This window comes from Lytechinus pictus, chromosome 6, assembly GCF_037042905.1.
Source record: "Lytechinus pictus isolate F3 Inbred chromosome 6, Lp3.0, whole genome shotgun sequence".
Taxonomy (NCBI): domain Eukaryota; kingdom Metazoa; phylum Echinodermata; class Echinoidea; order Temnopleuroida; family Toxopneustidae; genus Lytechinus; species Lytechinus pictus.
The window spans coordinates 1,231,597-1,245,636 of NC_087250.1; the positions used below are offsets into that span (position 1 = coordinate 1,231,597).

General features: G+C 34.5%; 1 protein-coding gene across 2 annotated transcripts; it reads right to left on the reverse strand.

The window, feature by feature from the left end:
- Window positions 1-5,245: 5,245 nt before the first annotated feature.
- On the reverse strand, window positions 5,246-10,722 carry LOC129263063 (uncharacterized). 2 transcript variants are annotated; one of them, XM_064100654.1, is made up of 3 exons: window positions 10,403-10,722; window positions 8,972-9,068; window positions 5,246-8,388 (listed from the first exon to the last, which is right to left on the reverse strand). In XM_064100654.1, the coding sequence occupies exon 3, from the start codon at window positions 8,368-8,370 to the stop codon at window positions 6,559-6,561; it is 1,812 nt and encodes a 603-aa protein (XP_063956724.1). In that variant the 5' UTR covers window positions 8,371-8,388; window positions 8,972-9,068; window positions 10,403-10,722; the 3' UTR covers window positions 5,246-6,558. The 2 variants fall into 2 exon arrangements, with proteins under 2 accessions (XP_063956724.1, XP_063956725.1); XM_064100655.1 differs by having other exon boundaries at window positions 8,972-10,461.
- Window positions 10,723-14,040: the final 3,318 nt, after the last annotated feature.

Below are 14,040 nucleotides of genomic sequence, written 5' to 3' on the forward strand. Positions count from 1 at the left end.
AACATGATATTGCTTATAATGAATCATATGACAAGATTTACATTCGAACATGATATTGCTTATAATGAATCATAATGACAAGATTTACATTCGAACATGATATTGCTTATAATGAATCATATGACAAGATTTACATTCGAACATGATAATGCTTATAATGAATCATATGACAAGATTTACATTCGAACATGATATTGCTTATGACGAATCATATGACAAGATTTACATTCGAACATGATATTGCTTATGATGAATCATATGACAAGATTTACATTCGAACATGATATTGCTTATGATGAATCATATGACAAGATTTACATTCGAACATGATATTGCTTATGATGAATCATATGACAAGATTTACATTCGAACATGATATTGCTTATGATGAATCATAATGACAAGATTTACATTCGAGCATGATATTGCTTATGATGAATCATAATGACAAGATTTACATTCGAACATGATATTGCTTATAATGAATCATAATGACAAGTGTGATCATGATGATAATGGAGGAGTATATGATAATCATGATGGTAATAATAATTGTCGTATTAATGCATGATGATCATCTATCTCTTTCCCCCGTTTATTATGTTTATTGTTATTGAGTGACACCATTTTCAGGTCTTAATTCGTGTCTGTCATTTCCCCAAACAATGAACGTCGATCGACCCTCATGGTCCTGATAGAAATATCCCCCCCCCCACACACACACACACAATCCCTCTCTCCATTGTCCTAATCTCCTCCATTATATATATATATTCCTCATCTCTGTTCTCCATCTATATCTATTTCTCTTGTGGACTCTCTCCTCATCACACACTCACTCACACACACACGCACACACACACACATACACACCCGGGGGGGGGGGGGGGAGGGTGGGGGCACTTACATTGAAGAATGGATACCGTGCGCGACCAAAAAACACGTAAAAAGGATGTCTTTTTTACGATAGGGCACGTTACGTACGTAACGTAATAAGGATGTCAAAAACACTAAAATAATGAAAAAAGGGTATCTATTTCGCTGAGAAAGCTACGTGTTTAGGGTCAAATTTGCGAAGGTATAAAAACCAAGACTAAAAAAGGATGCACTTTTTGCCCCAGGAGTCAACATTACGTGTTTAGAGTATGATTTGCGCGAGATGGGATCATGGGTTGTACTAAACCCAATTATGTACCGTATAGGTAAAGGTAAAACCGACGACCGACGTCCGTGACATAACATTGAAATATCGCTGTACTTGTTTAGGGGTTAAATTCAGGGAATACTTGGCAATAGTATCGTTTTGTTTCCAATACTTGTTAAGGGTAGGGTTTCACACGCCAATACTTGTTAAGGGGTGCATTTTCAGAATATGAAAAATACGTGTTTAGGGTGCTTTTTCAGACCTCATGGTCGCGCATGGTATCCACTCGTGAATGGAAGTGACCCCCCCCCCCGGGACACACACTCACTCACTCTCACACACCCCTCTTTCCACTCTAGTAACATTCTCCCCTTCCCTCCTCCTCGCATCTCTGTCCTCCATCTACATCTATCTCTCTCTTGTGGACTCCCTCCTCAACATACGCACGCGCGCGCACACACTCACTCAATCACTCCCTCTCTGTCTCTCTGTCTCTCTCTCTCTCTTTCTCTCTCTCTCTCTATCTCTCTCAAATCAATCATCTTTCTCTTCTTCATTTCCTGTCTCTCTTTCCCTCTGTATAAACTGTGATATGAATGATCATAAAACATTGCACTATCCCCGCTCGCTCTACTCCCTTACATCCCTCTCATCAATAACCATTAGTTGTGTCTTGTAACATAAAGAAATAAAATCAATCTTACGATCAGTCATATCACATTGCAGTAAATATTGCACGTAAAATTGATTGGTTTCATGTACATATACCATATATAACAGATACCTCAGTCACAATGTTAATGTGAAGCCGATTTTATTATTTACAAATTTTAACAAGTTTTCAGATATCATGGACTAAAGCAAACGAGATTTAATGTGTGTCTGCATTCAGCCTTAAAGAAGTGATTGAACAACAGAGTCCAATGTACAACTTCTACGATCAGTGGCCCGGTAACACACAAATTTACGATCAATATGCTCATTGTAAATATTGATTCGGATCGGTTCATTCTAATTATTCTGAACAATCATGTACATTCAACCATGATCTTGATTTGCCATTGCCACTTACGATTGATCGCATATATTTTTGTAAAATGGTGACCGAATTGGATTTCCAAATACGATTCTCGTGCTCAAAGAGTGTGTACAATTATTGCTCTCAATTATTGTTCGAAATCAGCTTGCTCAAAATACACATTGACAAAAAAGGCAAAAGACTGTGATTCAAAGCCAACCATTCAATAGATTACGCGCAAACGAATCAAAGTGAGATAAAAAAAAAATAAAAAAGTTATTAAAGTTAAAATTCTTTTGACGCCAGGTAGGTTCTCCGAAAGGCTAGAAATAAACGAGAAATATGTAATTACATTTTAGGTGGATTTGATTGATTGATTGATAACGAATTTATTTCATTCCAAAATTTCAACAAGGTTACAAAGTAAAGCAAAATATGATATAACATTATGAAATGAAATAGAAACCTTCTGAAAAGCAAAGCTTTTTATTGAAGGTTTCCTTCAATAAATAAGACACATTAATGCAAAAATACAAAGTTCAATATATATAAAATATACAAATCATATCTTTCTTGTAGAAGTTCAAAATATATATAATACACAAGTCGTCATATCTTTCTTGTAGAAATTAAATGTAAATCCTTGTTAAATATATTTTTTTACATATTCTCCCAAGTAAAAGATAAACAAGGCTGGATTATATTACAAGATATGAAGAAAAAGTGAAAAGGACACACAAAACAAAACTTTACAAAAACAGGACGTGACAGAACGGTACAAGAACAAGGCATGACAAAAAGTTATACAAAAACAAGACATACGACATTTACATTGAATAAAACAATTTTAATACTTTGTGGCTTAAATGGCCAGCTACTAAGAAACCTGCCTCATAAATAAACTGAAATTAATTTTCAAATTTACGATTCATAACGATTAAATATACAGTGGTGCTGAAAAGCAAGTGGATCCCACCAGAAATGCACTGATGCACGTCATGTGGATTGTTAACCAAACTATATTGAACATTATATTTTGTCACCTGACTGCACAATAAAATAGTTTAAACGATAACAGAATTTGAACACTTTCAAATATATATGTTCATTTTCTGGTGGGTTCACTAACTTCTTAGCACCACTGTACTTCCTTTTATTAGATAATATATCGCATTAAGGAATAGTAATATTTACATCATGCGCTAAACGTTGGACATAACATTAACACATTATATAATCATTTGATATATTTTAACCAAAATTATTTTGACAATTCTTTCTCATAGTTAATAGGAACATACGGTATGATGACTTTAAAGCAATTTTCTATATGGGCAGCATTACTGTCGTTTATTTGCCTATTTCATCAAATATATAATGCAACAAAATTAATTCCAACCTATTGCAGATACAGTTGCTGAATATCTTATCACTTGAGGATATTTTTGAAGCACAACCAGAGGTACCAACATAAAAAAGGACAATTATGTCATTATTTTAAAAGCTAAAATCATTATTCTGAAGAGCAACACATAAAACTGATATTATAGAAATCAATTTTTGCTAAAAACTAAAAGTATTTTAATCATTTTTTCAGTACTTTTCTGCACGACACTTTACTGACCAATAAGGTTCGACGTAATTCTTACCAAGTGATCTCAGCACTATGGTGAAGATGAAAGAGCTTCAAATTTGCTTAGGATAAGAACGTTATCCTTATTATTGAATTGATTTTCAATTAAACTCTCAATAAAAAAACAAGCATTGTGATGTGTAACAAATTGATAGATTATGAGGTCATGTAACATGATTTTCATAATATCATATCATTAAATGCGTACAAACTAAAACCACTTGCGAAGTATAATAATCTCACCGACATAAAATAGCTTCAATATTATTAACAGAATCAAGAATGAATGAATTCAACATTTCTACGCGCATATTGTTCATTACCGTTCACCCAAAGTTAATAAAATGCAATCGATAACAACATCCTTTGTACAATTATCTTTTATATTTTAATAACAGATTATAATTGTTATACTAGTCACTGTATTCTGGGCCATCATCTACACCATTATCATTAATATTATTACGATCGTCATCATAATCATCATACTCATCATAATCATAATCATCATCATCATCACCATCATCATCACCATCATCATCACCATCATTATCATCATCATCATCATCATCATCACCATCATCATCACCATCATAATCATCAGCAGCATCATTATCATCATCATCATCATCACCATCATCATCATCATCATCATAATTGTCACCATCTTGAGCAGTATGGTATCATGAATATAAAGAATAAGGTACATATGCCTTATGTTCACACAACAATCACTTAAGTCCCATGTATCAAAGAAATACACATAATTCCAAAAAATGTATTTTTCTACTGTGCATAAAAGAATGAAGAAATTTGCAGTTTGATTTAGCTATGAAACCATCAATCAAATTCCTATTACATAATATACTAGTTTCATAACCATCTCAGAAAACTGAATTATTTACAATATTACATTTTAAAACAAAATATTTATCAAGCAATGCTTACATCCTATATGTACAGGTAACAGGGCCCGAAAACATGATTTTAAATGATTTTATATATGCACAAACACTGCAATTTATCATAATTGGTAATGGTCTTATTGAAAACAAATATTCAAAAGCAAACTGTTATTTTGAAATTCACTATTTTCAGTAATACTCTATAGTGGGTATGCCTTTCTTAAAGGTTGTTTAAAAAATGGCTGAATATATTTCGTGTAAATACAATGATTTTCTCATTACTCTATCAAGTGTCAGATCACTGGTTTCTCAGTATATGAATATGTCAAAATATATAATTTTCTTCTCGAATATACATCATATTGAAATAATAATTTACAATCTTTTAACCCTCTCAGTAACGGGTTTTACAAACTCCATAATAATGCACATCAACATGACTATAGAGTATAAGGGATTAATGTATATTGTTGAAACAGATTCTACTCATCATCCCTGGCCAACAATCTTATCCGTTTTCTTCCTTTCTCTCTCTCTCTCTCTCTCTCTCTCTCTCTCCTTTCTGTCCAATCTTCTCCCCCTTTACCTTCCTATTCCCCCCCCCCGCTCTCTCTCTCTCCATGCCAGTCAACCATGCAACATAACATAAACATGAGTGATATCCATGTCCCCCTTTAATAAGTATCGGGTGTCGACTTGGCACGCCAATTAAGTTCCCTTAATCTTACTACGTTAATTACTTCATATATTATACACCGTTGAATTGATTAAACCTTGCATATAATTCTTCCTTTGTTTTTAATAAAGAATGATGCCAGCGGAAAATATATTTAAGGAAAACACACTCGGCCAGTATATAGGCTTATTAAAATGGGAATATTTCATGCGACGGCCTCCCATATGTTTGCACTGAAAAGGTCAACATTAAGAAATTTACATTGAATCGTTTTCTAATCAATCTTGTCAGTTTCATGTTCTTCATGTTCGCGGATAGAAATCTAATTAAAACGGAGATGTGGCACCAATGTTTAAATTAGAAGTCTGGCAGGCTCATGCCATATTGTTAAGGAAGTAAGTTAAACATTTTCCATGAAAAGAATGCATATTACATTCGCTCCGTGAGGATTGCCAGTCCAATTGAGGGTGAATGATTCTAATCTATTTTGTTTTACATCTCTTTGTTCAATTTTACGATAAATCTCTGGAATGTTGTAAATTCTTGACTAAATTATTTTGTTCAGACGCTACACTCAGTAGAATCTGATCAATGTCTGCACCTTCAAATCGGAAGTGTGTTTGGTTATCTATCTTTCAAATACCGGAAAACATGGAAATATAAAATATGACATTATGCCATTATGACATTATTTGTTTTGATTTACTTTTATTTCTGCATTCACATCGGTATCAGAATGTAAAAATATAAAAAGGTTTTATATAACAACATTGGAGTATTAGTCGTAATATAAGTTGTGAAAATAAGTATTACAAGATGTATTATACATTTTGCAAAGCAATACTTTCTAAAGGAAATCCATCATGGCGTGTAGGCTTGATGATGATGATGACGGCTCGTCATATTTTATGCAATATGACCTCGTCAATAATATTTTCAACCAATGATATAGAAACCTATTTCCTCATGGCTGATACATGTTCTTGGATACGGGAGTTTTGGGGTTTATTATTATTTTTTTTTAAGAAATGCCTATTGTTAACCGTGATGTATAAAATGGGTCAGAGTTATTAGGTCTTATTAGGCCTCACTGCTACAGATATTTCAATTATCCAAAGAGGGTATTATTCTGGTCAGTGTGTCTCTTATTCATCATAGTGAATGATCCCGACATATCATCGTTTAGAATGTGAGCCGCTTTTCGAATACGAGAATACTATCTCCATCACAAGCAATTATCTTGCCCGATGATGATATCATTACACGGGAAAATAAAAGGTTACCCAACCTATCATCCCCATCAGTCAGTCTAATTGATAGTGGGAATGACGTCACTCTTCTCTTCTTCACTTCATTCCCACTCATCACCTGATCAATCATACACGTCTTGCCCTCATCATCTGATGTCACAACGTAGAGGTCGTCTGTTATAGGATCAACACAGACATTGAAGATGACATCAATGTGGTGGATTTCCCTTTGACCACCCTGTCTGTCTATGATTAGTACTCTCTTACCAAGAGGGTAAGGTCGAGCGATGATGTGACCTGATGATAGCACACCTCGCATCACTACATCCTGTTTACATGTGATGGTATTCACGATCTTACTATCAGCTGGGTTGATGACGTATATCTTAGACTGACCCCTCTCAGCAGCGATGATCATCCCATCACGGTCAACAGCAACATCCACCAATGAGGCATCGCGTGTTGTGTTTCTTGGTATTGTGACGTCATTGATGCGCATCCATTGTCTGTCATACACACTGATGCATCCAGTCAGACTGTCCCCTGTACAACATTTACACCATCTACCACATACTATCTTGTCATCATTCAGTAATGCACAGGAGACGACAAATGATGTATCAGTACCCGTTATCACTCTCTGAATGTGTTTAGTGTTTATATCTAACATGTATGTATGCAGGCAACCTGAGACTCTGTCAGTGATGATCACATTACATTCATCTATGCAACCCACAATAATTGGGGATGTGAATTTATCTTTGACATTGATTGTATCACTAAGCATCCACTCGCCATCATACCCACCAATCCTACCATCATACTTCTCTCTCCCAACACCCTTCATAAACCTCACACATGATATTATATCAGTGATTTGTTTCACATCATTCTTATAAAGTGGTTTCTTTAGTTTATCACTCACTGACATGTTCACACTATGACCGTCTTTAACAATGTTTTTATCGTCTTCTAGTACTGTATCTATGGTCTGTATTGCATTCTCCATTGTTTTTGTGTCATCCTGTAATGATTTCATCAACTCTCTGATCTTCCTATCCTTCTCTTTAACAATGTTATCAATATCTCTATGAAGACCAATCTTCTTATTGTCCAGGTGTCTTTGTCTAATCTGTGCATTTGTATGGATTAATTCAAGTTGTTTCTCTCTCTCTTCATTGTTCTTTCGAATCTTCTCATTGATCTTCAGAATCTCTTCTTGAAGTACTTGATTCTGATCATCAAATTCTTGGTTGATTTTGTCAGCCTCCATCTTCTCTTTGACTTTATCTGTGTCGATCGCCTCCTTGATTATGGAATTAACTTTATCTTTCAAAGCTTGTAGATGTGTGCCTGTGTCTTTCGTGCATTGGTCAATTTCATCTTCATAAAGACGACCTTCTTTCACTTTGTCCCTCGCTCTTTCTTTTAGAACTGTTAGCCTCGCCCCACTTTCTTTTTTTGCATCATTAATATCTTGTCGCTCGCAAGGCTGTTGATGTTTGATCATAGCGCATGAATAACACAATGGTATACCATGAGTTTTACAATATAATTTTACCTTTTCATCATGTTCTTCACAATAAATATTTGGTACACCTCTTTTAAGTCTTGCGATGCATTCTTCTTTAGAGGCGCAGTCATCACAGAGTCTCTTCTTCTCCTCCACGTAGTACGTCACATCTGTGATTGATTGACACTCCTTTCCTTCACATTGTTGGTCTGGGTTGAAGTTAGTTGCCATGGTGATCAGAGTATTGATCTGTTGAAAATGGAATACAAAAACATATTTTAAAAAGGGAAGATAGATAGATAGATAGATAGATAGATAGATAGATATATAGATAGATAGATAGATAGATAGATAGATAGATAGATAGATAGATAGAGAAAGAGAGAGGGAAAGAGTAGATGGAGCGGTAAAGATTTATAAAGAGGGAGAGTTAGAGTGGAGGGGGAGAGAGAATGCAAACAGAGAAATAGGGGTGATTTGAATAAAGGGGGGGGGGGGATAGAGGTGGAGGGAGGAGGACAGAGTAGCGGTAAAAAAAATAGAAAAAAAAATAAATAAGAATGAGAGTAAGAATAGGGAAGAGAGAAAGGGAGAGTAGGATGAAAATGTTAGAGAGAGAGAGAAAAAGAAAGAGGGAGAGAGAGACAGAGAGAAATAATAAGTCACAGAATCGACTTCTCTCCTTACGTTGGCAAATGCCTTTATTGTGATTTTTTTTTCTTTTTAATTTTGAAAGCTTTAAATTAGCAATGACATAAATTACAAGAACAAATATTTCTGATTGTTGTGATAAAATGAGAAAACATTCGTTTCTCACAATTTGACACATTACCTGTTGTGGAAAGCTCTCCTAGATGCCTTATTCACCAAATATTTGCCGAAGAGGGCGTGCTTGCTGATGCACCAGAAAGTTGAAGGTGTACTCCAGGCTGAAAACGATAATGAATTGAATAGAATAAAAAGAATAATGTCTGACAAATATTACAATGAAAATAGGGAATAATAAAACTATGAAACCCTTCTCGGCATGGCTTTGTAAATATAAATCTCCCGACCGTCTGGTTGTTATTAACTTACGAAATGAATCTAAGGTGATTTACTCAAGGTTTTTTCCACAAATGAGAAAATATGATTGACTTTTGATTAAATATGTAAGATAATCTTTTTCTTAATTTGTTACTGGGATACTCATTGCTCACGCATATACCATCAACTGCATTTATAAACCTACCCTTTTTCACAAAATATTGTCAAATTTTGATATTTCCGTTACTTTTTAATCTATAAGTTGATCGAGTTTTTTTTGTGCGCGTTGAAGCTTTCTTGGTTTATATACATGTGTATATACATTCATATTATTTATGCTTCGAGTAAGCATAAGCAGTTTGATAATATTATGTGACTGTGCGTAAGCCTCGATGTGGAATGTATCATATCCCCCCCCCCCTTCCCCAAACATTGTTCTCACGAACTGAAGTTTTATAGCTCAGTTTTTAACGGATACTTCATTCTCTCACTTATACAGTACGTATCGATAACAAGTTTACACTTGGATATCAATGTCTTCACAAAGTGTTCGATAAAATCCTTCAAAACAATGGTTAGAATGACTGAATTAAATGAGAAATACAAAAATCATTGGAACATCTTTTTTTTTTGTGTAATCACATTCGAGCAACTGTCTGTATGCAATGTCATAAAATAATTCATTAGAACCCCAGTTTGAAATGGCTTAATATCCTTCAATGTGAATGATACATTATTCCTGGTAATATATTGAATGCCAAGGTATTTTCTTTTCATATTTAATGAAACAAATTATGTATGGAAGTTATGTCACATGGCGAATAGGGGGTGGCACACTCATAATACTATCACTGAATTTTCCACGAATCTGTTAGTCCTATTTTTTGCAACGGATATTGGTATTAACGTTGGCTACATTGTTATATTAATATTATTTCCACTATTAATTTGATCTCGTATCGAAATTAATGTAAGGATCACACACCTTCAATCAATATTTACAATAACTCGAAACAATTAAACTGGTATTATTAGAATATACTTCGTACCTTTCAATAAATGTGTTTCATTATATCCTCTAAGATATTGTGACGAAATCACAGGATTGCCCGAATTTAAAACAGGTTTTTAGGCAACCAATGATGTCATCAAATTTGAGACTTAGATTTAGCGAATTGATACACATTGTAGTTAACACGGAGATCACATTGCTATATCTTTGATGTTGGCTACTTACTGTAATTTCAGTGTTTCCAGCTGGTATGTTATGACGTCACCCTATAATGATATCTGAACAAGAATCGGTCGTCGAGATGTTTCTTTGATGTTTTTTGTTATCTTTTATCTCAAGGAAATGAAATTGTCTTAATAACGCATACAAGAGTATTGTCAAGAACGGAGACTTTTGACACGATCACATCTCGGTATAATGCACAGTGCGAACCAATTTTCTAAAACTGAAGGGGCGTTTCCTGGGTTGATTATAGACACTCCATTGAGAACCCATAGAGACAAGAAATGTCACAACCAAACAATTTTCAAGTAGTCACATGATGTAGGTGTCCTCGAGGTTGTGTTTTTACCCTAAAATGATGGAACCATGATGGACCCCCCCCCCGACAATGCTAAGCCGAAAATGGCTTTTCATACTTTGTCTACAAAGTCTATGGGACATGAAATTTATATCTAGAAAAAGCGATCAAAGAAGATTATCTGATGAAAATATTTTCATTATCAACTAAGGGCCTCTTAGTCACCTTTAAATCATGCTGATGATGTTTTCTTCCTTTTATGACCCATTCCCTTTTCCCCTTTTTAATTTTCTTTATGTATCACTCGAACATTCAAAGGAAGCGTTTGGCACCCACACCCCGTGGAGGCGCTCATTTCTGATAGATATTATAGATAAATGGACTTTATTAAAAACATCATGTCCCGCAGTACAAACTGATATGAACATGAATTACAGAAAAAATAATTACAAGACAATAAACAATATACAGTGTTAACATAGGAATCTAAATTAAAGGGTCACTCTCGCAGTGCACTTAATTTCAGTAAGGAGAAATACAAACAGAAAACTAGGTAATGTATCCAGGCACTCCAAAAGGGGTACCTGTAGAAAATTAACTTTGAATACAATCATCCAAAGTGCACCACGAAAATGACCCTGTAAATACTTAACTTGAAAAAAAATATTACTAACTTATTTCTTGTATAAATATTTCATAAGTAAAGTTAAAACTATCAAACTCGTACACAAAGGAAACCATTAGGACTTTACTTTTACTATTAATAAAATACTTTACTATTAATAAAATAGGAAAAACTAGCATTTATGTAAAACAGAATATCAAATTATATGGACCCTAATTGCATTTAAAATTCGTAAAACCAATGAGTACACTTATTTATGTGAGATATTACACGAAGAGAGAGAGAGAGAGATAGAGAAGTAGTACATGTATATAGTCAACAAGCGTTGGAAACATCTCAAAGAATGAATAAGTCAAAGTTATATAAGATATAATTACAGTAATTAACACCAATATTTATTTATAAATGCATTGTAAAGGATAATTTGTATTTTTGTATTACTGTTTTAATTTACATTCCATTAACCCACTACTTTCGCTTTTCATTTCATTGATTATATGGTAAATAAGTATGTATGTAACCTATATGTAAGCAAATTGTGGTTTAGCAATATTTCAAATAATGTAAATGCAAACGTTAACTAGTTAACCAAGAGTTGATATACTAGGGAATTAAATGGGTATGTATGATTATATACATATCATGACTATTGTGGATTCAATAAAATTAAATAGATGGGGGGGGGGGGGGGCAGACAGACAGACCGACTTTGCTCCGCCTGCCTGTTTACAGTTTGTGCAGAAAACATACATTATCAAAACATGCCTGTCTTAAAGGTATTACATTATCTTTGTTAAAAGTAAACAAGACAATTAAAGGGATAAAAAACGAAATGCTGAATTTCGATGGAATTATAGGTATACTATCATGTAGTCATTTGTAATATGTTACCTACATGGACTTATGAAGTCAATCTATGCTATATAAACGACTTACCTTTGTGTTTTTGTGCATTCTTTTATATCGAACTCGCTTTAAATCAAATAGATTTGATTTCTCTGATAACGTTTGCAAATATTGGTGATATATTAGTCCATTCCGTGTAGATTTTGATTACTTAATGAACTTCAAGCCGGCGTCATGGATGATAAATATGATAATTATTTGATAAAATTACGAGTTCATATATCAAAGGGGTCACTGTGTACATCATATTATCTTAAGTTCCATAAATAATTTTCTTCGAACAATGTATCTCTGCTAGAAAATGCACGTAGACCACACTGTATACTCTGAAAGCTAAATATATGCAATATAGTAGTGTTTTCCTTCGATCATTATTCTGTTGGGAATTTAGTAAACACAAATAGGCTTGCATGCTAACGTTTGAATCATAATGAATAAAGCTTGATTGTCAATTAAAAAATCCGTCTGGACTAAGAAATCAAAATCAATATCGTAGCTAACACTACCATCATAATTGAAATCGGAACAGTTGGACATTCATTGAAATATCCTTAGAGGCTCGATAAAGGTACCAATACACCGTTAAGAGTTCTCCCGGCATTCATGGTCTCTTTGGCTTGTGCTCAGTGGCGTACCGTGGGTCACGGCATTGGGGGGGCACCAGCAAAATGAGTCACTTAGCATTATGAGTCACTTAGTGAGCGCGCGAAGCGCGCCCAGTTGCCAGGTATACTGACCTAATAGAGACATTTTAAGGACAGTGCCATTAAACGGATATGTATCTCACTGGTCAAGCAATGCGAGCGCGAAGCGCGATCTTAAAATTTCTGATATTCAGACTTAAAAAGGGACATTATAATCAATCTTTTGTAATCATGATACGCACCTGTCTCGTTAAATAATGCGAGCGCGAAGCGCGAGCTGAAATTTTTGTAAATATTGACCCCCAAACAGGAAGATTTTAAGGACTATATTTTAGGAATCCATTAAGAGTATACACATCTTACCATAGTCATCTAATGTGACTGCCAGTAAGCGCTTGCTGATTTTGTTAGAATAACATGCACATAAAGCACTTGTAATCATGATTAACATACCCATCTCACTAATCAAATCTTGCGAGCGCGAAGCGCGAGCCGAAAATTTAGGAAATTCAGACCTGAAGAGGGGCATTTTAAGGCTTGTTTGTAGGAATTCACGAAGACCATACGTAGTTCACTAACCAAATGATGCGAGCGCGAAGCGCGAGCTGAAAAATGTTGATATTCAGATCAGAAAAAGGGACATTTTAAGGACTGATTCTAGGAATTCATGGAGAGCAGACATATTTCACCAATCCACTACTGCGAACGTAAGCACGGACAGGAAATGTTTTATATTAAGACCTTAAAATGGGGCAATCACTTTAAGAAGTCATGAAAAAGAAGCATACTATTGTACATAAAACAATAATAACTCGAAGTGCGAGGAAATATATTTGGCAGTTTGGTGTATATTGACTTGAAAACGGGAGGTTTTAGTGTAACAGGATTATATATCTCGGTAAACAGACAATGCAAGCACCAGGAGCAATGAAGACATAGGCCCTGAGCAAATTATGTTTCATAAAGTTATGAAAAAAAATGTTCCTTATGTAATATAACATAACATAATTATGATATAATATAACATTATAATGAACAATAATGTCTTCTTTCCCACTACGTTTCTCTTCCTTTCTCCCTCTTTTTCTCCTTTTCCCGTTTTTTTTTTTTTTTTTTTTTTTTTTTGTCAGCCGATTGGGGGGGCACGTGCCCCCCCATGCCCCCCCGT